The sequence below is a fragment of the Antechinus flavipes genome, chromosome 2 (genome assembly GCF_016432865.1).
Source record: "Antechinus flavipes isolate AdamAnt ecotype Samford, QLD, Australia chromosome 2, AdamAnt_v2, whole genome shotgun sequence".
NCBI lineage: Eukaryota > Metazoa > Chordata > Mammalia > Dasyuromorphia > Dasyuridae > Antechinus > Antechinus flavipes.
In genome coordinates this window covers 585,949,924-585,974,311 of record NC_067399.1, presented here as the reverse complement: position 1 = coordinate 585,974,311, position 24,388 = coordinate 585,949,924, and the positions used below count along the sequence as shown (strand labels likewise).

Below are 24,388 nucleotides of genomic sequence, written 5' to 3'. Positions count from 1 at the left end.
TTTAATACAGAAATTAGGGTCTCTTTTTTCAACTAAATTTCCCCCTATCCCCATTCTTAATCCCTTTTCTTGTCATCTGTATACTTCACCAAAGCACCTTTACTCTGCAGTTTAGTAAACACTAGTAGAGAAGTGGGGAGGGGGGGTGAGGATAATGAGGGGAAGAAAGTAAACTGAGGTTCTGAAGGTAAAATGTGGAGTCACAGTAGGCGGCTTCTCACTCTGGCATTTACTGAGCAACTTAATTAATATTCATCTCATTATTCTTAGTCAGCACCAAGGTAGTGATATTCATGTAGGTGACCAGTGGCTCATAAAATAGGCTTTGAAAAACACATTTATGGAATTGGGTATCAACCATAAAGGCAACACGGTACTGTGAGAGTCTCCAAAGCATGTGTTTGATAAGTCTTTAGTATTGTTAAGAAATGTTTAAGTACGTTTTTATGTCTCCTGCATGACTAATAGGGAACCCATATGTCTGTCAGTCCTTCTGAAACTCAAACACATTATTTTCCACCTATGGATTTTGACTTCAGACCTCTCCCTCTGCTCATTTAATAGCTCATTTAAATAAGTTCTACCTTCTCAAAGTTAAACGGGTAAAAAACACTTCCTGAATCACTTAAATCTCTGGGTACATGTAAAGAGTATATTCTGTTATTGTTAAATGTTGTGGTTAACAAGGATCGTAGGAACAGTTTGATTCACTGAGTTCTCCTGCTATCATGTCCACAGAGGAATTCCAGTCTCTTCGCTTGTCCTTTTCTCCAAACTTGGACGACTATAATCCAGACATTCCAGAGTGGAGGCGTGATATCAGCCGGGTCATCAAAAGAGCCCTCATTGAAGTGAGTGAAGAAGATTGCTATTCCTGATGGTCCATCACAGTGTTGGAGAGGTTCATGGTGATGTGGTACATGTCAGAACTGAACAGCTGGAAACTGGGATTACAGTCAAATAGCAGCATTACTGAACACGACTTCGGTGTAGAGCTCTGTGTTGGGCCCCATGGGAAAGGGGGATAAAAGGAAACAAAATGTGAGATAACTATCCATATCATATGACATTAGGAGTTAGGACTTAGAGTTAGAAATGGAATTAGGCTTAAGAGAATTATAGGATGTTGGAGCTGAGGATGATTTGTGATAGGATCTGGTCCATATTCTTCAGTATATAGATGAGGAAAATATATTCATTTTTTTGAGTAATCAAAACATATCCATCTGCAAACCCCTGTGAAGAGTACTTAGAATTATTTAGCAAATCAATACAAAGCAAACCCAAAGTTAAAATCAGAAGGAAAAACCGATTCAACTGTGCTGGAGGCATACAGAAAACAGTAGGGACTAGGACTGGATCATAGGAGATTATAGAATTTAGAGTTAGAGGGTTAGGTACCATAGGCCAATGGAAAGACAAGTCACATCGCTTTGCTTGCCCTCAGATTCTTTATCTGTAAAATAAAAAGGATTTGACTGCATGATTTCAGCTCTTAATCATAAATTCTAATTCTTCCAATTTTTCTAAGTATTAGCGCAAATCTAACATTTGTTGTTTAGTCATTTCAATCATATCTGACTTTCTACAAAACCTATCTGGGATTTTTTAGCAAAGCTACTGAAATGGTTTGCCATTTCCTTCTTTAGTTCATTTTACACATGAGGAAACTGAGGCAAACAGAGTGAAGTGACTTGCACAATGCCATATAACCATTAAGTATCTAAGGTCAGATTAGAATTCAGGTCTTCCTGGCTCAAAGCCAGACTACCTTAGTAGCCCCAATACTAGCAGGAGGCCCATTTTTTTTTTTTTCTGTCCTCAAGTATCTCTCATAGGTAGTTTGAAAAGGCCTTTTATTTGGATATTCTCCCCTTCCACAATCCACATTCCTGAGAATAAGTGAAAAGACAAGTTTGAGAGATGTTTGTAGAGATTCTCTGTATTAGGTCTTGAGCTGTACACCCACCATATTTTATGTCATCATATTAACATCACACAGCTGTTTCTTGCCTGTTGGATAACCGAACCTTAGTTATCTCTCAAGTTGCATTGATTTCGAGATTTTCTGACAGCTACTTAGAAAGCGAGAAAAGGCTTTTAATTATCATTCCTGAAATGTGGAGTTCTATATTTTATTGAGTATAGCAATAGGTGGGTTTCATTCTCCTCAGGAGCAAAGAGTTGAGGATGGCTTCTTATCATATCTTTTTGAAAGTCAGCTGGACTTGTCTCATTCAGCAGACTACTTTCAAGGCAGTACAACCCACCTTCTGTGAACTGCAAAGTGTTCAATATCTCACTCTAATTTTAGATTACTGGAGAATAGAAGTACATTTTGGAAGTAGTTTCTTCATTTTATCCTGTGTGAAGTCAAATGTAGTTCAATGATATTCCACAAACATGTTTTAAACAACTATAATACATGAAGAATGGTAATAGGGGCTAGAGATGAAGAGAAAAAAATAAGTCATTCCTGATCTGTTGGAGCTTAGATTCTACTGCTACAATTCTATGTGTTATGAAGCAGAATCCATCAAAAGCTTTTCTTGTCCAAAGGACATACTAAATAGAACATTTAAAAGGCACTGTTTTGATTAGAGTCTCTGTGTCTTCCCCCACCAGGCCACAGGTGTTTCAAGCCAACACATATTGGTGGCAGTGCTTCCAGGCTTACCCACAGCTGCTGAACTCTTTGTCTTGCCTTATCAGGATGCTACAGGAGAAAACAAAAGATCATCAGAGGACCTGGAACAGGTGGGTGTCCTTGGGAAAGAACTGGAGCTTCCTCTCCATTATCTCTTGTAGCATCTAATCTCTTGTCCAATCTCTTGTAGCATCTAACTTTCTATTAGCCATCTGATCAGTGCAAAAGTACAGGGCTGAGAGAGGGAGATTGAAATTAAAAGCTAGGACATCAGCTGAGACAGTGCATGCACTAAGGCAAAAATAACTCAAGTCCCTTGAGCCTCAATTTCTATATCTAAAATGGGAATGATAATATATATCTTCACTTTATCATAGTATTTATTACTAAAAAATAACATGTACTTTGGTGAGCAGAAAGATGAAGGGCCACTTGCAGAAACTGGAGAGTTTAGCTTGGAGAAGAGAATGACCCAGTAGGGACATGACAGCTGTCTTTTTGTATTTGAAGGATTGTCATTTGTAGGAAGGTTTCAGGTTGTTCTTTTTGGCTCCAAAAGACAAAATCAGGAGCAATGAGTACAAATTGCAAAGACAAATTTAAGTTTAATGTGGGGTTCTAGGAATGAGAAGGAAACGTCCTATCAATAAGAACAGTTCACTTAGAACTGTTCAAAGTAGAATGGTTTGTCTAGAGAGGTGGAGGGGGATTTCCCCCTCCTTAGTGGTCTTCAGGAAGAGTCTAGTTCACTTGCTTTATTCTGCTATGGCGGGCACTTCTTTGGGTTTGGATTGACTAGATCAACATTTTCCCTTTTAACTCACAAGTTCTGTGATGGTTCCTTGACATCATTGGTGTGATGATACCTTCCCAGGATTGCCAGTAGCAAGTCCTTCCTGCCTTCTAAACCTGTGAAATAAACAAGATTGAAATGCTTTCCCCATTATTTGAGATAAACATCTTATAGAAATCTTATAGAAATAGAAATCATTTTTAATTCAGTTCAACAGAGTTAAAACCTATTATGCATAGAAACTTTGGTAGGTTATCACCTAGTGAAATACTAATGACTGAATTACCCAGTATTCTCAGCATTGGGTCCTGAGAATATTTGAAAAGGGTATTTATTATGATGAAAACTGAACTGGCTTTCATTCTTGATTTTGTTACCTTCTGGAGTATCACCTTAGGTTCTGTTTCTATCACCTTATTCTCCTCAAAGTCAGGAAACTTTTACTATCACCATGATAAGGGATTGTACTTTGTTGTTAGACAGAATAGCTAATCTGATGTCCCCATGGAAATAAAACATAAGTCAAGGTTATTGAAATCTAAGAAGGCAATGGAATAAAAAGTATATCCCTACCAACTACTATGTACACACTGGCTTCCTTCCCTACCATGACCCTCTCTATAGACTTAGAGGGATGCTTAGGGCTTAACTTTGATTGAACTTATTATCTAGCCTCATGATTTTTAGTTTTATGAAAGAATTTCAAAATATATTTAATAGTCTTCTCATGAAAAATAAAATAAAAACCCCTTGTTCCTCAAATCCACCAAATTATTTGATGCATTTTTTTTTTCTTGAATCCTGCTCAGTCACTCGATAGACTTTCTTTTTTTTTTTTTTTTTTCTTGATTTGGCCAGTGATTTCATTGGTATTGGCAAGTCCTGGTAAAGAAATCCTGGCCACTAATGCAAATCAGCACCTATTCTACAAGGTATCATTTTAGAAAAGGCACTTAAACTGAGAAGTTTAAGGTTTGTCTGGAGCATTCCTTACACAAAGGCAGAACTGATATTCAGGTCTTCCTGACTCTGAAACTGGCACTGGATTCACTCATCACACACCTGGCTGATTTTCATTAATAAACTTATCATCTTTATATTTTTTTACCTAAGTAATGGCAAATCCTGTTTCCTTTGTGCATCTAAAATGAAGGCATTCTGTAAATTCTGCGGATTTCATCTGCTTGTGCGCTCTTCTGACCCTCAGCTTCCATTAGAGTACAAGTGATTATGTCTACCTATAATTTAGTGGATTATAGGATGGTCCACTGCTTAGGCTATATACTTGAAGGAAGCAAGGGTGTTTGGGTCCATAGGACTACAACTGTTCTGCCATCTTTTTGTATATCTTACTTAGATAAAGCTACAATCTTCCAAGATGAAGTTTATGTGTAGCTATTTCCCTTCATCTGCATGCTTTCTTTTCCTGTTTTTACCTTTCTTTCTTTCTTTTTTTTTTCTTTTTTTTTTTTTTGGTTTTACAAAGTTTGATTAAAATTTCTTGAAAAGCAAAGAAAAAACAAAGATATCTATTTGCCTTTAGGCTAGTTAATGTTGTCCTCCATAGTTTCTCTGTCTCTTTGTTTATGCCATTATTCCCCTCCTATTTCTGCCTTCATCCTGTTCTACCCACAGCCCTATCTTCTACTCTTTGCTATCTAGATAGTAGTTAGTTGCCCTCTATTGGTAGTGTCATAAATCATCTTTGCATCATTTAAGCCAAATCTCATAAAATGTTCAGTTTATTTGGAGAGTTGAGTTCAACCTGCTGGCACATGAGTCCACAGTGTCCTGTATGTTGTATATAATTCTCTCTTGTTTTTCATGCCTTCTCTTATATTTGTCCATCACATTATTCAACATAAAGTAAGTTATTAATTGAAGAGATAGAAGAGATTTCAGTTCTCACAGAGTTAAATGTATGTTTATGGAGACAGACATAGCAGTAGAATCTTAGAACCAAAAATCTTACCCCCTAAGGGATAGATTTAACCTTTATGTATAAGATTTCAGGAAGTATGTAATTGTTAATGAAGCAAATTGCATTTTAATTTCAATATTAATGTTTTTTGCTTGAAAATATTATTTGGATCCAACTAGACTTGCAAAGGGATTCATGACACAAAAAACAATTAGTAACCCCTATTTTAGACATTTGTATTTAGAATTAGACAGGCCATAGAGTCTTACCACCTTTGTTTTATACATGAAACAATTGGGATTGAGAAAAATTAAGTGATTTATTTGCCCAATGTCAGATAGGAGTGAATGACCAAGCTAGCCTTTGAACACAAGTCCTCTCACTCTTCACTCTGCCACTATTGGCATTGTATCTCATTGGAAATACCTTAGATCTAATATAACCATGCTTTATCCAATGTAGAAATCTTATCCCTATAACATTCATGATAGGTGAGCATCCAGTGGCTGCTTGCACGTTTTTAATGGTGGAAAACTCATTTTTGGCAGCCCATATCATGTTGGGCCATCTCTAATTTTTAGGGAGCTCCTTAATCTATTTCCATATAATTTTACCCCATTGATCCTAGCTATTGTTCTTGTTCTTCCTTCTCAAAGGACCAGGATATCTGGAAGCAGATGCAAGTGAATTGGATTTAAATGTGGGAAGTCTGGAGGAGGTCTTCTGCCTCACTTTCTTCTCCAAAGTCATCTGGATCCATTGGCCAGATGAGATTGACTGAAGATGGTTCTGAACGCAGTGGGAGATTTAGGACTTTTTAAGCTAAGGCCTTTTACAGATCTCAGTTTGACTGAGGCAACACCTAATCTATAATTAAAGCTAAGTAAGAAATGAGGTGCAGAGTGGATCTTAAGTACCACCTATGAAGCTCCTTTTTCAAGAGGCTTTGCCCTATCCTCCCAGCTTCTCCCCTCTTCTTTTCAGTGATTATCTTCCCTCTTTTTCCAAGTTTAGTTGTTTCCAGAATTAGAATATAAATTCCTTGAGGGAAGGAGCTTATTTTTGTTTTTCTTTGTCTCCCCCGCACCCAGCATTTCCTACAGTGCCAGATAACTAGTAAACACTAAATAAAAAACTTATTAACTGACTCATTTCATTTTATAGATGAACAAAATAAGGCCCAGATTGAGGGAAGCACTTGCCTAGGGTCAAATCAAGATTGAATAGAGGTCATGTGCCCTCAGCTAGTTGGTGCAACAGATAGAACAGGAGTTTTAAAGCTCTGAGTTCAAATATGATCTCAAACACTTATTAACTGGGCAAACTTTTAATTTCCTTATGGATAAAATGGAAATTATATAATTTGTAGTACCTACCTCTCAAGTTTATTCTGAATTTAAATGAGATAATGTATCCAACACTTTGCAAGCCATAATATTCAATGACAGTGTAGCTATTATGATTTAATAGCTGAACCCAGACTAGAACAACAATCAATTTCTATTTTTATTGTCTTTTTTATTGTTCTTTTCTTTTTTATTAAAGCTCTTTACTTTCAAAACATATGCATAGATAATTTTCAACATTCACCCTTGCAAAACCTTGTGTTGCACATTTTTTCCTTTCCTTCCCCCTGCCCTCTCCCCTAGACGGCAAGTAATTTAATATATGCTAAACATGTTCAGTTTTTCTATATATATTTCCACAATAACCATACTGCATAAGAAAAATAAGATCAAAAATGAGAAAAAATAAAATGCAAATAAAAAACAACAAAAAACTGAAAATACTATGTTGTGATCCATACTCAGATCCCATAGTTCTCCCTCTGGGTGCAGATGGCTCTCTTTATCACAAGACCTATCACTAAATAAGAGATGCTTTCCTTCTTCACTGTATTCCTTAAATGAAGGGAAAAAAAAAAAAAAAACCTTCTTAGACATTTTTTTTAATTTAACATATGAACCAAGAGGGATCAAGATTTTTATAGTGGAGAACAAACATCAAGGAGAAACCAAAAGGGTTTTACAAATAGAGAAACATGCATAATAGGGGAAAATACCACCACACTAATGTCCTTCTCTAGCTTTGAAACAGGTCTTAGGCAGGCTCACTCACCTTTACCCATCTTTCATGAACCTTGTGCCTTGCTTGTAAAGGGTTCTTAGCTGTATAGGATTCTAGCCCAGCCTTTGGCTGAGGAATGTGATGGACTCTCACACAGCCAGCCCTTCTGAAAGTGATGGCTGGACTCTCAGGCCAGGGCTATATGAGCTTCTCCTGACACTGTTCCCATGGAAGCAGGGGAGTTGACTTGAATCAGAGCTATCTTATCTGTGAAATAAATTGAAAATTCCTCACAGTGAGAAGCACTTGGCCCTGTTACTAAGCTGAGGCACTAGGTTAATCAAATGACCTGCAGTCTGGTATGGTTCTACCAGTCTTTGTTTTGTAGATGCTGGGCCAGCCAGAAAGGACTCTATCCCTCAGGTTAAGGGTATAGAAAGTATATTCCTCTAGAGGCAGTTGCTTAGGTATATAGAAAACCTCTTTCCACTCTCACTTCTCCCCATCTCTCATTAACAAGCTTACCCTTTTCCACTCCATTTTCATTGATAGCAAGAATCCTGAAAGGGGAAAAGGATGAGGGAATAGTAGTTCTGTGGGGAAAAAAAAAAATTGAAATACCATCCTGAAAAAGATATTGGTCCTTAGTAAAAGGTCTTCAGTGGATTAAATGAGGAAGGAAATTTTCTCAGGACATGTGCAATCCACTAAAAATAATGAATCTCTTCATCACAGAAATATTACTATTCTCATTCATATATATATGAAAATGTCAAGGTATAGTGAAAGAAAATGGCTCTCACATACTTCTTTACGTCCTAAAGCCTTTTTAAAAATTTCACACACACACACACACACACACACACACACACACACACACACACACACTCTTACATATTGTCCCCTATGGACTGATTCATCAAAATAGAAACACTATTAGCATAGACATGAAAGACAATTTTCTATGGAAGACAAGTAACATGAGAAGGTGCTTCTGGGGACTGAGATGAGAGTTTAGTAAATTTTTGAAATCCATCGGAATGCTACCTATGACCAAAAAGAGGAAATGTGGTTAAAGGTAAGGGTACAAGACTGTAGCTAAAAATAAGGACAATTGATTCTTTTTTTTCTCCATCAGCTCAACTTCATTGTTTAAAGTGTTTAAAGAATGTACTATCTTGGAATCGTTTCTCAGGGATGCTAATAAACTTTATTTTTTTTTTGCCTAAGAAAAAGTGATTAAGCCAGGAGAAGCCAGCATCAAACTGGAAATCAAGCTAGAATTCATGTGCCTTGGGTCAGATGTGAAATTTATTTCATGGAACAAAAAGTACAGTACAAACCTTCCTTCTAGGTTTGAATAGGGGCTTGAGTATTATTAAGACTGCTCACCAAGTTCAGTTCAAATAAAGATTCTTTCAGTGATGGAGCCCTAAGGACCTTGTTGTATGAAGAAAGGGCTATCCTCTTAGTTATCAACTCAAAAATTCGAAACCACAAAATCCTGGAGTAGAAAAGGGCCTTAGAGATCATTGAATGTCAATCATTCCTGAGATATGAATCCTCTTGCTACATACTTTACAAGTGATCAGTCATGTAGCCTTGGCTTTAAGATCTTCTGAGGTAAATAGTACAGTGGGTAGAGTCTAGAGGCATTAATAGTTTGGTCATTTTAGTCATTTCTAACTCTTCATAATCTCATTTTGGGGTTTGTAAGGCAAAGATACTGTAATGGTTTGCTATTTCCTTCTCTACTTCATTTTGCCGATGAGGAAACTGAGGTAAACACAGTTAAATGATCTGCCCAGAGTCATACAGCCACGAAGCATCTGAGGCCAAATTTGAATTCACTCTTCCTAAGTCCAGGCTGGGAACTCTATCCACTGTGCAATCTAGCTACTCCAGAATGAAAAACAAAACAAAACAAAACAAAACAGCCTTTCTTCCTTCTTTTCTTCATCCCTCCTTTCTTTCCTCCCTCCCTCTCTCTTTTCCTTCCTCCCTCTCACTTTTTCTTCCTTCCTTCCTCTCTCCCTCCCTCCTTTTCTTCCTTCCCTCTCTTCTTTCCTCCTTCCCACTTTTTCTTCCTTCCTTCCTCCCTCCCTCCTTTTCTTCCTTCCCTCTTTCTTTCCTCCCTCCCTCTCCTTTCCTCCCTCTCTCCCTCCCTATCCCTCTTTTTCCCTCTTCCATCTGCTGATTTTATTTCTGGTCTCACAATCCAAACCTGAATAAATCAAATATTTCTTCTCTATGATAGCTTTTAAAAAATCCTCAAATGTAGTTACCATTGCCTCTAAGGTCTAGATTTGAAGGTTGTATTTTTTGAACAAGAGAGAGGGGCTGCCATTGCAATGAAGTGGAAGGAATGCTAGATTTAGCAACATGATCTTATTGCTGACCCTTATTAGCTATAGCACATGAGCCTGAGTGCCCTCATATATAATATGATGACAATACTATTCACAATACTGATTTTTCTTAATTGTTTTAAGGAATGTGTTTTATAAACCATATATAAATGAAGATAGCATAATCATCTTAATTTCTCCCAGAAACCCATGATGGCGCTATCATCCAGAATTTTGTCTTAACTTTTTGGGTATCTTTGAATTGTTGCTAACCCTAAGAATCCACCTTATGGTGGATGTGACTTCCCCTCATTCTAATATCTGATATCATTCATATATGGCACTCCTGTATGAGAAAATGTCCTCTACAAAACTAAATCATCATCTTCTCTATAATTTCTAATATTTAGAGATTTGCCCATAGCCCTAAGACTAAATGATTTGCTTGAGGTTACTCAGCAAATATCTAGATATTTAGATATCTAAAAATCTGTATGGGTAGAATAACCACCTTTCCATTGATGCTTAACATTTGATAATAAATATAGAGTTTAAATGACTGAATTCCCTTTTTCTCTCCAAAATGACATTTTTCAAGGAAGATGAAACTGGAACTATAGGAAGCTTTGAATCTCTGTAAAAATTCTGTGAAATAGGTATTGGGCCAACATTAACATGTTTCTTTCCTGGAGATTATTTAGCAATAAGGGGAGGGAAGGCAGACAGTATGACTGAGGAGCAGAGAAGCGATGATCAATAGGAAGGATTAATGAGCTCTGCCAAGACAACAAATTCTGCACAGTACAGAAGAGGGAGGTTTGGAGTGAAAGAAGCAGAGCTCTACCCCTTATCCAGGTTGAATTCAAGCTCAGCTTCTTTCCCCAGAGCCTCTGGTGATGAGGTTTCCTTCCCTTTCTGCCTGACATATTGCTAAATATTTCCATCTATGAGTTTTTAATATCACCATTTTTCCCCCCATGACTACTTACAGGGACCCTGAGAATCACTTTGAACCAAATAATAGTCTTTTAAGTGAGTCTCAAAACAGCTCACAAATAGAATTGTGGAATTGCTATGCATTCCCCATCCCTGTTGAGATGGGATGACTCGATAAGCAGTATGGCCACACAGATGGCAAAGGGCTGGCAGAGAGCTGAGCAAAATGGCATTTTTCTTATCAAGTTGTTATTCAGTCCATGCCCCACCTTTCACTTGCCTCTAGCTCACTAGCTCAATCATTTTAAGGGGGTGGTTTAGTTGTGTTACCCTGGAAAGGTCTAATGGAGAAGGCCAGAGGTGAAAGGCAAATAACCCTGACCATTGAGGGGTTTTCTTGAAGATACAGTGTTGTGCTATCTCTAGAAATCCACTTAGGAATGAAAGAATTGAGGGAATGACCTCAAAATGCCCAAACTTAAGGCAACAGGGAAAAGCAGAAACCAAAGAGTTGTTCAGTGGACCAGAAGGTCAACTGAAACCAGGAGAGAATCTTAATATGGAGAGATCGATGATTGCTAAAATGGCAACAGAAAAGCAGACGACCAACCCATGAGCAAACAAAGCTCTGGAATGTTAGCTACAAGTTGTCATGTGATGGAGATTAGAAATCCCACTCTGGCCCCTTTGTGAGGGAGAGCTGAGATGTGGTTCCCATACCTAATGATGCTTCCTAAAGGCAGAACCATATGGGGATTCCTGGTTTCTAACACACAATAAGGAGACCCAGGTTCTAGCTCTGACTCCCCTCTTAATTAACTGGGAAATCTTAAACAATGTTTTTTTGTTTGATTTTTTTTTCTTCAATTTGATTTCTTCAAATTTAAAATTGTGTAAACGTATCTATTCCAATAGGAGTAGCTGGATGACCCAAAGTCCGGAAGACTTAGAGTTCCAATATGGATTCAAACACTGTTTAGCTATAAAATCCTGAGAAAGTCATTTAACCATTTTTGTCTCAATTCCCATATCTTTTCCAAGAACACCCCTTTCCCCCAAAAGGAAGGGGGTTTACAAAGAGTTAGACAAAATTGAAATAGCTGAGCAATAACAAAACCAGGTCATCCTAGAGCTTTTGCATATTAAGGGGGGCAGGGTTAAGATAACAACACACAATTGAAAGGAAGTAAGAGTTCCTACTTATAGCAGCCATGGCTGAGACTGAGAAAGACCTTACAGAGAATATCAATTTCTTAAAATAGGACTCTGGAAAACCAAGCTTTGGGATTCAAAAGAAATTACTTGACTGTTCCTTAAACCCAAAACAGACTCTCATTGATTGGCAAATGATGAGCCCCAACCTAAATTATTGTTTGGGTTTTATTGGCTCAGAGTGGTTGCAAATAGCAATTGTTTTTATTCTGGCTAAAATCTTGAGTTTTCCTCTCTAGGATTGATTAATTTGTTTTTTTTTTTTTTTTTTAATGTCTGTTTTTCCTAGTTTGTTTTTATTTTTGAATAGGTAAAAGAAGCCACTTTTTGTCTCATTTCTTTCCTAGCCTTAATGGATGAGTGTTGCCTCAGACAAACTGAGACCTGGGAAAGACCTTAGCTTAAAAAAGCAAGGTCTCCTTACACCCAGGGCTCTCTCTAGTCATCCTGATCTATGTCTTGCTATTGGACCCAGAGAGCTCTGGAGGAGAAAATGAAGCTTTGTATTGCTCTGACACATCTAAAATCTAATTCACTTGCAAGTAAAGACATGACCTTCGTGATCTCTTCAAGAAGGAAGGACAGACCACCAGAATCCTTGATTGGCACAAAGAACTGAAGAGCTGATCTCAGTGCTATATTTGGGTAAACCACCAGATGGTGCCACAAATCCTGCGCTAGCTGTAGTAGCTGGTCTGGCCAGACCTGACTTGGCCCCTTTGCAGTCTTGGGCCCATTTTCACTCAATCTGAACACTTGTGGAGAGGAACTACTTGTTTTTTTCTTTTATCATCTCCCCAGGCTGTTACATAGAATAGCATTTAATTCCATCACAATCCATAATGTGCTTGTTTGATTTTACCCCCATTTTCACATGATCTTAATTTCTTCTCCAACTACACAAAGATTGCCTACTCCTCTATAGATTACAGTGGATTTGCTGAATGAAATTAAAAATAAGTAACAGGAACAATATTAAAAATGCTGCCTGCATGAGTCACAACTGCTTTTGTCCTAGTCTGAATTTTCTTTCCACCCTTTTCCTGTATGTTTTCTGCCTTTTACTGTTGTCACCAAGAAAATTCAGTCTCAAAGTGGTACATACTCTCCTAGTCATAAGAAATGGGGAAAATGCAGTAATTTTCACTATTATTTTATTTACCAACTAAACAGTAGTTGAATAGCACTCTGAGTCTGCAGGCAGAAGACCTGAGTTCAAATGCAGACTTATTACCTGGCCTGAACCACTTAACTTTCTGTTTGCCTTAATTTCTTCAACTATAAAATGGGGATAGCAGCACCTACCTCCCAGCATTGCTACTATGAAGATCAAATGAGATAATATTTTTCAGCATAATGTCTGGCACAGAGTATTTGTATAAATGTTAATAGGGCACTCTGTGCCCTATAATAATCATCTATTCTAGCAATATTTTAGTTGAATCTTGTTGGTTTTAGGGCATCATTTCAAGGGATCTAAGGATATTCTGACATCCAAGATCAAGTAAAAAAAATTAAGAATTCAACAAGATATAAACATCATCCCAAGGTGAATGATAGCCAAAAAGCATCTAATCAGATTTAATTAGCATTTACAAATTAAACTGACTTGACTGAAATGAATAACATGGGGAAGACAGCCTGAAATTGATGGCAAAGTGTTTTCCCTGACAGCTTTCGAGAAGTCCCTGAGAAGCAAAAACATATCTGAACCAAATTAGATTATGTTTTGTACTTAAAACCCAGCGCACATGTTTTAATTTTGCCTTTGAAAATGTGACACAAACAGTTATGTATTAAACTTGCTATATCACCTCAGCCTTGCTAGTGCATATTTTGTGACCGTGAATATTAAATTGAATGAATTAGCTATATGTGTTGGGACAAAAGAGGAGCATGGCTAATAGTAATAAATGAGGGTGAGTGTTAGCAAATTGACTAATTAAACCTGTGTAAGCAGATCTAATGCTTGTAGTCCTATGTTTACACTATCTATTGTCAGCTATAATGATTTTTAGGCTAGGTATTTTACATCATTGGTACCTGCCAATAAAATAAAATATATTTCAATTTCATAAATATTTGTCATTTGCTTATGCCTACATAAATCATTATTTACCCATGACAATATCTCCAAGGTCTAAGGTCACATGAATATTAATAACTGATTTTCCATCACAGTTGAACTTTGACCAAATATATTAATTAGCTAATATTTATTTCTTCTTTGAATTTGGGAAATACCTTATAAACTGCAATCTTTACCTAAATATGAAATTATATGTACATATATATGTATAACATGTGATATTTGTATTATATAGGTTGTACTATTCATGCTGTGTGTATATGTGTGTGTGTGTGTGTGTGTGTATACAGCATAAATAGTACAAAATATGTTTTCAAACTTTAATTTTAATACTATTAAAAATTCTAACACATATAATCCAACATATTCATTTCTATGACAGTATGACAGTTTTAATATTAACTTTGATGCTTTTCCCCCTAGATATCAGAACTGATGATTCACAAACTGAACCAAAACTCCATCCATTTTGAGCTAAAACCTGGAATACGTGTTCTTGTTCATGCTGCCCATTTAACAGCAGGTCAGTCTCTTTGTCCTCATGTTCTGGTTGTTAAATATGTTTTGTTTCTGTTTACATTTCCACATCAAAAAAATAAAGGATGTAGAAGGATAAAAATACTGATTTGGAGTTAAGAAATCTGGGTTTTATCTATGGACGGTCCACATCTGAGTGTAAGAATGGAATTCTGCTCCAATTTCATTGACTAATCTGTAAACCCAGTGGATAGATATGGAGTATTCCTTTAATCTCCTCACATTAAGGATTTGTGTGTAAGCCCTTAATTATTCGGGAAAGGGTCATGGGACTTTTGGTCATGGATGAAAGGCAAATGAAACATCTTTTATATTTGGATGAAAAGATCAGGTCATATTGTAATGTTGGAGAAACTGAGGCAGGAGAGAGATTAGAGAGTTTTTTTTAAATATTTTATTAATTGGAGAACATAATTGACTAGACAGGACTCTCGTCTCAAAGTATCCAGCAATGAATGGGAGAATCTCAAATCCTTAAATACCTTTTATAAACAAAGAAGGGGACAGAAGTGGGAAACTTTTTCACAGACCCATTTGGTTCTGTCAGGATGCGGGGAGGCTATAAATTCTTACTAAAAGCCAGAGTCAGGATGTCTGAATAAACAGAAGTAAAGATGTCAATGAGGTTTCCGGGATAGTCTTATCTTTTGGAATATTTTAGAGGGATGGTGTCATAAATTCTTGAGGATAGAAGGAGTTAGGAGTCAGGAAGTCTGATCTCCCCCTTACCTTGAGTCTTACTTTGACAATTTATATAGAGCAAATGGTCCTCAGTCTTAATTGGGGGGAGGGAGGAGAGGAGTTGTAGTTGTAACTAAGGGGAATGAGGCAGAACAGTTAAGGAAACTGAGATAAAACAATTCAGGGAAACTCAGTCAGGACAATAAGGGAAACTAGTGCAGGGAAACTGAGTCAGGACAATTAAAGAGAACTGTGGCATAACAATATCTCTTGAGCTACATATAAAACAAAACTAAAAAAAAAAAAATGGTAAGCAGATAATTCAATCTGTAATGCCGGAGAAACTGAGCAAGATAGAGATTAGAGAACAATTTAATAATTTATTTAATAGAGAGATTTACTGGGACAAATTGAATCCATATTTGACTGAATGAGACTATTGTCTCAAAAAATCCAGCCCTGAATGTTGGATACAAGATTCTTTTATAGGATTACAAAACTGATGACACAATGGGGGAGGTACCTGGAGGGTGATGACCTAATGTGGGGAGGAACCTAGGATGAGGATGACATAATGGAGGCAGGCACCTAGGATGACATAAGGGAGGTACTTGGATATGCTAATGATGTCTAAAATGGATAAAGATCTTTATCCCATTAAATATTAAAAGGGAATAAGTATAGCCTAAGGTCTAAGATGTAAGACCTTTATCCTATCAAATGGTTATAACCTGAGGCAGAGTAACTAAATAGGACAAATAGGGAAACTGGGTCAGGACATTCAAAGAGAACATGAAAAGAGTAAAGAAGTCAAGAGGTGGAAGAATCCGAGTTTGAAAGTTGCACTTTTGTGAGAATGAAAGTCTCTTGTATCTTTCTTTCTCTCTGTCTCTCTATTTCTCTTTCCTTACTCTGCCTTTTTATCCTCCCTCCCTCAAAAAGGGAGAACCTTCTTCTCTCTCTTGTTCTGTCTCTCTGATTCTGTCCCCATCCCTCCCTTTCTCCCTCTCTTTCTCTCTCTCTCTTTTTTCTCTCCTCTCTTCTCTGTTTCTATGCTCTCTTCTCTCCTCTTTTTCTGTCTCTGTCTGTCTGTCTCTCTCTCCCCATCTCAGTTGACCATGTTACCAGAAAGACAGGACAAGTAGCAGATAATGCATCCAGAAGATCAACAGGGATATAGATGGATATAGAAAGATAGTTAATTTCCAAAGGAGTAAGCCGTTTCAAGTAGTGTGATCCTCTTTTCCTGAGGAGAATGCTTAGTGATTCATGAATGGGCTTCCAGTAATTAGGAATTATGAGTTGACTTTTTGGTCATCTCTATATTTACCTCATATAAGTTTAAGTCCCCTTCCCCCTTGAATTCTGTGAGTACTTGTGTAAGAGCATGCCTCAGGAGAATGTTTTGTTTCATACATTCTTTTGATAAAATCTAATTTAGGCTACTGATTGATAATTAATAGGAAACTCATGAGAGAGAGTCCAAAAAATTCAATCTGTTATTTAATCCTAGAAAAAGCAGCCAAGTCATCTTCTTAAGACCCTTTGTGTGAATATGTTCTCAATTGAGGAGTGGCTCCAAAAGGGATCCTTAAAAGGTCTTTGTGACCTTGGACACTTTCTGTTCTCAAAAGTAGATATTTAAGTTAAAGTTTATGTTATCTTTATACATATAATGGTTAAAATTTGGCTGGGCCTAATAAGGACTTCCAATTCAGGTAAAATAGTATCTTTGAAAACTCTACTTTGGTTGTAAAGAACATTTGGCCAACTGAGAAACAGGTATTGTTCCAAAAATTAGATACCATGTTTGCTTCACTTTTCACATAAAGTAGTCATGACTCCCTTTTAATAAGCTTACAGCAGAGCCATATTTCCAAAGTTCCCTTCTTGCCAAGAGTTCATAAGTTTCAGGAAATTTCAAGATTATCCACTATTGTTCTAGATGTGTTTCAGGGAAAATAGAAAATATGTCACAATGGGAAGAGCATTGAAGCAAGAGTTCTGGCTACACTCAGAATTGAGGGGTTAATGGCAGAGTAAGTTTAAATCTATATTAGAATTAAGAAGAAGTGCCAAGAGTCCCTGTAGACAAGGCTAAAGGACTAAGAATAATCTGGAGAAACACTAGCAGTAAGAGATTTAACATCCTGAATTGGGTAGGTGAGTAGATGAACCAGAAACCAAAGTAAGAAACCGATTGGTACAAAGCTAAAGAGACAAGGAAGGTCCTATCTGCATTTCTTAGTATTATGGAACAAATTATTCTTACACAACATCTTTTATAGCAATTCTTTATGGGCATGAAGGGACAGCTTACCTGAAATTCTCTGAGTAGTATCTCTGATTCTTAGAATTTAAAGTTAGTTTGATGGATGTATTAAGTAATAAATGAATGTGTGTTGATTGATGGATTGGAGAATTTTTCTCTTTCTTTGTCTTCCATCTCACCTTCGGCTTGAGCCAAATATTCCTTATCCATTTCATCAGTTTCCTTGTTGACTATTTCAACTGACTTTTGAAACAAACTCCTAGGGCTTGCCTAAATTTTATTGTTGAATAAGAATTGTGTCAAATCAAATGTCACTTATCTGCAGTTTGCTATAATCCTATTTGTTGTAACAGGATTTGAACTGTATTTTTTATGGATCTTAGAGGTTTATTTCAATGGGGATTTTCAAGTATTAAAAGTTGTGATGAGGATGATTACTCCTAACAATGCAGTAGTCTGGTCTTGCAAAAAAAAAAAAAAAAATGCTGTCTCTATTCGTCAAAGGCTAGATAAATTTGAAAAGCACAAGAAGGCTTACAACGATGGATATTGAAAATTATCTGTATATGTAATTGGAAAAATACAGCATTAAGTTAAAAGAAAAAAGTTTAGAATTATAACTATTATATATAAAACTTTTATTTGATAGTTGGAGAAAGGAATAGAAGGACTAATCTCGAGTATTTGTACATATAGTTATAGCAAATACATATTCAGCATGGATACTGCTAGGGCTAAGAAAAAGTAGTCCTGGGGCAGGGAGGGAAGGAGAAGCCAAGTTAAAATAGAGAGAAGCATCTAATTCTGTATCTCCCTAGTCTTCCTCCTGACTCACACCACTAGCAACACCACCACAAAAAGAAAAAAAGAAAGGGTCCGTTGTAGCATTTCATTTCTCATAAGCAGTGTTGCTAATAACTTCCCAGGGAATATTATGGCATGCTGTTGCATTCCATTAATTACACAACAGATGTTCAACAGCCTTCTTTTAAAAATGTTAGACCCAGAGTATGTGACTGGAGAGAGAGGCAGTACATAATTCTCTCTAAGGGAAAAGGGACTGACTGTCTCCTTCTAGGAATTTACTACTCTTCCCTTCAGTTTCAAATCCTCTTCCTCTTTTGAAATTTGATGCTTTTTATGGGCTCACAAGGTAAGCATTTTTAAATTTTGGAATGCCATTAAATATTGGATTTAGGGTTGTCTTCCATCTCATATCCAAATTGGGGAAATCACTAGAACTCCTGTCCAAGCAATGCTACATTTTGGAACATGGAACACTATTTGAATCTTAGAATTTGGGTCTTCCTAATTTCAATCATGTTCCTGTGTTGTCTCTTAAATCTGGCCCCACATTCTTCTCATAGAAGCAAAAATGAGGAAAAGACAGTAAAAAAGAAGAAAAAAGAGAAATAAATGAATTGTTTAAGGTCTCACAGCTAGTAAGTGCCTGATGCTAGATTTGAACTCATGACACCTTACTGTCATTGCCATAGCCTAATGACAATTTTTAGAAAGAGTCAAGGACATAAAAGATTATATTAAAAAAATCTAACAAAAGTTGTTGGTCTATTAGTAATGAAGTAGAGGAAAGATTCAAAGTGATTCTAAATTATTGAGTCTGAATACTTGAGGGGAAATGGTGCTTGCCACTTAGTAGAGCTAAGCTATCAGAAGAGGAGCCAGTTGAGGGGACAAGATAATACTTTGAAGTATGTTGAGTTTGAAGTGACAATAAGACCTTCAAGTGAAAAGACCCATTTTAGACATTTGGCAGGTGGATAAAAAAGACTGGAGCTCAGATAAGAGGATAGTTCTAAATGAGATTTGGAGACATCACTCATGTAGAAGTGAAATGACAAGAACAGAGATGTTCCTGGGGAACTTAAGAAGAAAAGAGCAGGACAAGCCAAGACCAAACTTTGACAGGATTGGATGTGGGGGTATTGATCTAATAACCCCCCTCTACTCTTTCCCTCGGGGAAAAGAAAAAGAAAAAGGAAAAAAAAATTTTTTTGGAACCTGGTGCCACTGGCTGACTGAGTTGTCAATCGAATATCAGCCCAGTCAATGACCATTTTAATTGGTTGTATGGCTGACTAACTAGCCCAACTATACCTCAGCCAGCTAGTAACAAGGGTCACAATTATATTTTAGATTATAGGGGTTTCCTCTTCCCTCTCATTTCCATCGATATAACATAAAGAGGTAGTTCTACTGGTTTTCTCCTTCGCTACTTTTAACTAATTAAAGCATAGGGGAGAGAAGGGAAGGTGAAATTTCTAGGAAGAGGAATTGAGGATATCGCTAAAGGGAATATTTTAAAAGAGAACTTTTCCTACAAATCACTATCACGTATCTGTTTTCAAACATAGAGCAAAAAGTCATTCATATCTTATACCTACGTAAAAGGCAGCATATAAATAAAGCCATGGACTAGGAATCAGAAAAACCTAGGTTCAAACCCTCCCTCTGGTATTTATCCTTGGTAAGTCACCTCCTTGTCCCCAAGAAAACTCTCTTAATTGTCCCTGTCCCAGATAATAAGGCAGGTATGTTTGCCCAATGGATAGAATATCAGATTTGAAGTCAGAAAGACCTGATTTCAAATCTAGCATCAAATACTTGTTAAATTGTGTGACATGGGCAAGTCATTGAACTGCTGTTTCCTTCAGTTTATTCATCTGTAAAATGGAAATAACCATAGCACCAATCTCTCAGTGTGGTTGTTGTTGCTGTTTCTCTAATAAGTTTACTTATTTTTAATAAGCATTACTTTATGAATCATGTTGAGAAAAATCAGAGTAAAAGAAAAAAAGCCATGGGATAGATAAAAAAAAAAAAAAAAAGAAAACAGAAAAAGAAGTGAATATAACATGTTTACATTTACATTCAGTGTCCAAAACCTATTGAGATTACTTTGAATCACTGAACCATAGAGAAGAACCAAGTCATTTATAATTGATCATCGCACATTCTTGCTGTTATTGTGTATAATGTATTCCTGGTTCTACTTTTTTTGCTCAGCATCAGTTCATGCAAATCTTTCCAGGCCTTGTGCATCATTTTTTTTTTATAAGACAATAATATTCCATTATCTTCATTTAGCACAATTTAGTCAGCCATTCCCCAAGTGATAGACATCTATTCATTTTCCAATTCTTTGATACCACAAAAAGAACTGCTACTACAAATATTTGTGCACATGTGGGTCATTTTCCCTCCTGTAAGATTTCCTTGGGATGCAGACCTCTACAGTGTTCTGAGGATTAATTGGGATTATATTTGCAAAGTACTTTGCAAAGCTTAAGGTTCTACATAATTACTGTGATAATGATGAGATATTCTAGATGCATGTGTATATACATATGCATAGGTATGTGTGTGTGTGTGTATATATATATATATATATATATGCACAGAGTAATAAATTTGGAAAAAGGAGCTTCCTGTTTCTGCTTCTCTATCTTACAGAACATAATTATATATTCTGAGGTTTGGAATTAAGAATAGAAGGAAAATAGCTGAGACTGATATATTTTCAGCTTTGCAAAGTACGTTATAAACATGATCTCTTTTGAAGTTCACTATAACTTTGTGAGGCACATGCTGCCAGTTATTATCTCTCTTTTTGCAGAGGTGAAAATAGTCTAAGAGAGGCTGAGTGATTTGCCAATCATCTTAGAGCTAGTAGGTTTTAGGGCCATGATTTGAATTCAATTCTTTCTGGAGATAGAATTCCGTATACAACCCCAGACTGGTCTCTGTTTCCAACGTGGAATTTGAGAATTCTTCCAATGCCAGACTCATCAGGTTCAAGTCCATCTGAGTGACTTTTTATTTTTCCCAATAGAAAATATGATTTAGAACTTATGGCTTCAGTTGGAGCAGAAACATGAATTATATGAAAAGTATGATATGAGGTATGGGAAGAAATTAGCACTAACCATTAAATCCTAATTCTCCCATGTCCTGGGAGTTAACACAATAAGAAAGTGACCGGGGGAGCTAGTGGAGACAAAATGAATGTGCCACTGAGTCAGGACTATATATATCTATGATGAATTGGCAAGGCAAGCTAAGAAGCAGATGCCTGTGAACCAGTTAAAAATCATTAAACTTGCATCTTAGTAACAAATGTAATTGAGTAACTGTGAATTTTATTAAGGTTAAACAAATTATATCTTCTATATTGCACTAATAGTGTAGTGCCATATATGGAAAGTGCTTACAAGTTTATCATAAGAAGCCTTCAGTATGGCTTGTCCTTCTAACAATTGACATAGCAACTGGTCCAAAGTTTGACTAAAGCTGATGAGTCTGAGAGATTTGTTTCACACAGGTTCCAATAGTTAATAGAGTTAGAGGCAAGATACCCAGTCCATTATGTCACCTGCCACGCTGTTTGTTTTTTAATTATATATTATACTGTTTTCATAAGTTAGCATAAGGAAACTACTTTGCAGATTGTAAACACTACATAAATGCTACCCATGAAACTTAAGTTAAGTAAATAGGTGGTACAGATTTATTATCTATAGATAGATAAAATGCTGGGTCTCCAGTCAGAAAGATTAATTGTCCCATCTTCAAATCTGGCTTCAGACACTTACTAGCTGTGTCCCCCTGAGCGAGTCCCTTAACTCTGCCTTCTTTGTAAAATGAGCTGGAGGAGAAAATGGTTGACTTTGCAGGGGGGAGTCACAGAATCCAACATGACTGAAAAATGACTGAGCAACAACAAAATGAAACTTTCGTGATATCAGAGTCATTGAACCCTTCTCAGTATTCTTTCTTCTGCTTTATAAGACAAGTGTTTTTTGGCGGATTAGAGACAGTGGGAATAAAGAGGTAGCCATAAGGGTGCCTGGGTTGCTGACCATCTGGGTCTCAATTCTACATTAAGAAAGAGACTTTTTATTTCACGATAGAATTACTGCCTATCAGGAATCTTTGGAAGAAGACAAAATAGTATATCTGGCATTTGCTTCACTTATATATGGCTTAAGAACTATCAACTATCAACCTGTTTTGGCATTAAAACTTTTTTGGGGGGGTAGTTTATCTTTCTGAATTTTCAAAAATTGAAATGCCAGAGACAATCAAAGTAGTAGAAATCAGGAAGAGCTGGTTTCAAGTTCTGACTACATCACATGCTAACTATATGACCATAATTGGTTTATTAATTTCCCAGTGCCCCTAGGGTGCTTGCTGAAACCATATGTCACCGACAAGTTTTCTGTCTGCATTTGTGCACTGGTTTCCTATATTTGGAATATTACACACACTGATGTGCTCACAAGTAAATTTTGATGTTTTGACTCTAAGAAATGTTCCATAATTATGAACTCATCAGTAAATGCTGCCCTTCTCTTTAATTTTTATTTTCATGAATTTGTCATCTTTTTTTTTCTGATATTTGCCTGATATTGTGCCATATTTATAGCAAGTATTTGGAGAATGTTTTCAGTTTGCATTGTAGCTGACTAGACCTTGAGGGAAGTGGGGATGAGGAAATGGATTTCATTTAGCACAGTGAAGGAAAGCACATCCAGAAGTAGCTCCCATAATTACCCTATTTGGACTTTTAAATAATCACACCAATTATAATAGAATTCAACTGAATGGTAAAATTGTGTGTGTGTGTGTGTGTGTGTGTGTGTGTGTGTGTGTGTGTTTTCATGCAAACCTGCCCTCCTGTCTATGCTCATAAACAAGGAGGTAGGAGGAACATTGCTACTCATCTAATAGTCATGTTTCTATTTATCCGTGAATAATGGCAAGCCAAGCACTCAGCACTTTTTCCCCAGCCTCTACCTTGTTTAGTTGCAACTGGAGAGGGACTAATTTATGCTAATTCCAAGGAACAAGCTGCAACCCATTTATCATAAGAGTTTCCATTCCTCAGCAAAACACACACAAACATACCTAAGTTTTAGGAAAACTGAACTATGCAGCTGCTGCTGGCTGGAGCAATAATAGGATTGTTTCTATGAAGGACCCAGGTCTGCATCCAAAAGCTACTGAACACAGAGGGCAGTGGTACACAAGCCTTAAGCAGAGCTAATGTAATCTGTCATCCACCATTCATTCAGAGGGCCTGGAAAGATAATGGGAATTTAGCATGCAAGATAACTGGCTCTGATTTTGCTCTGAGGTTCCACCACTTGCTTTCCAGTTAGGAAGCTTAGAATCAGAATGACTAAGGCAGATGTTCATAGGATTCTGCTATGAGTGATTGGGAATTGAATTGCAGGTTTAATCCTGGGGGAATATATTGCTCTAAGGAGAGAAGTTGAGAGAGAGGCAAGTGTCCATTCTATCTTGAAGATGTGCGCTGATTCTGTCTCTGGGAGTCTGCTTGCATTTGACACTCATTTCAAATGGCAAATGCTTTTTTAAAAGCAAGGACTGTGTTTTTTGTTGTCCTTGATAGTATTGACAGGGTTGTAAGCATATAGTGTTGAAATAACATTAAAGAAAACTGGTTCACTATTTTCTGTGTGTGCCACTGGATTGCTGTGGGTGACCTTGGACAATTCACTTAGAATCAAAATATAACAGGTGTAGGAAAGGGATGGGAACAAGCACTTATTTAGTGCTTACTTTGTACCAGATACTACTATATACAGACATACGTGTACATATGGAAATTTTCAAATGAAAACCAGATGAACATGTAGCCAATGGAATGAAAGGATTATTTTTCATCTATTGGTATATAAATATTATTTCATTTGATTCTCGTCAGAACCTTGGGATTTTGTTTGTTTGTTCAGACATTTCTCAAGTGACGAGAATCAGTGAGTGCAGATTGATTATGTCCTTCTTTCTCTCTACAAAATCTTTCCAGTTGCCTCTGATGAAGAGCCTGAATTCAGAACT

The 24,388-nt window shown here is 36.8% G+C and overlaps 1 protein-coding gene across 3 annotated transcripts in view; it reads left to right on the top strand.

Annotated features, from left to right (window-relative positions):
- SORCS1 (sortilin related VPS10 domain containing receptor 1) overlaps positions 1-24,388 on the top strand; it is a 714,896-nt gene that overhangs the window by 681,325 nt on the left and 9,183 nt on the right. For all 3 annotated transcript variants that reach the window (XM_051981370.1, XM_051981369.1, XM_051981371.1), the window contains exons 22-24: positions 739-851; positions 2,626-2,757; positions 14,437-14,536. In XM_051981370.1, coding sequence (XP_051837330.1) covers positions 739-851; positions 2,626-2,757; positions 14,437-14,536 — 345 coding nt within the window. The remainder of the gene's footprint in view (positions 1-738; positions 852-2,625; positions 2,758-14,436; positions 14,537-24,388) is intronic.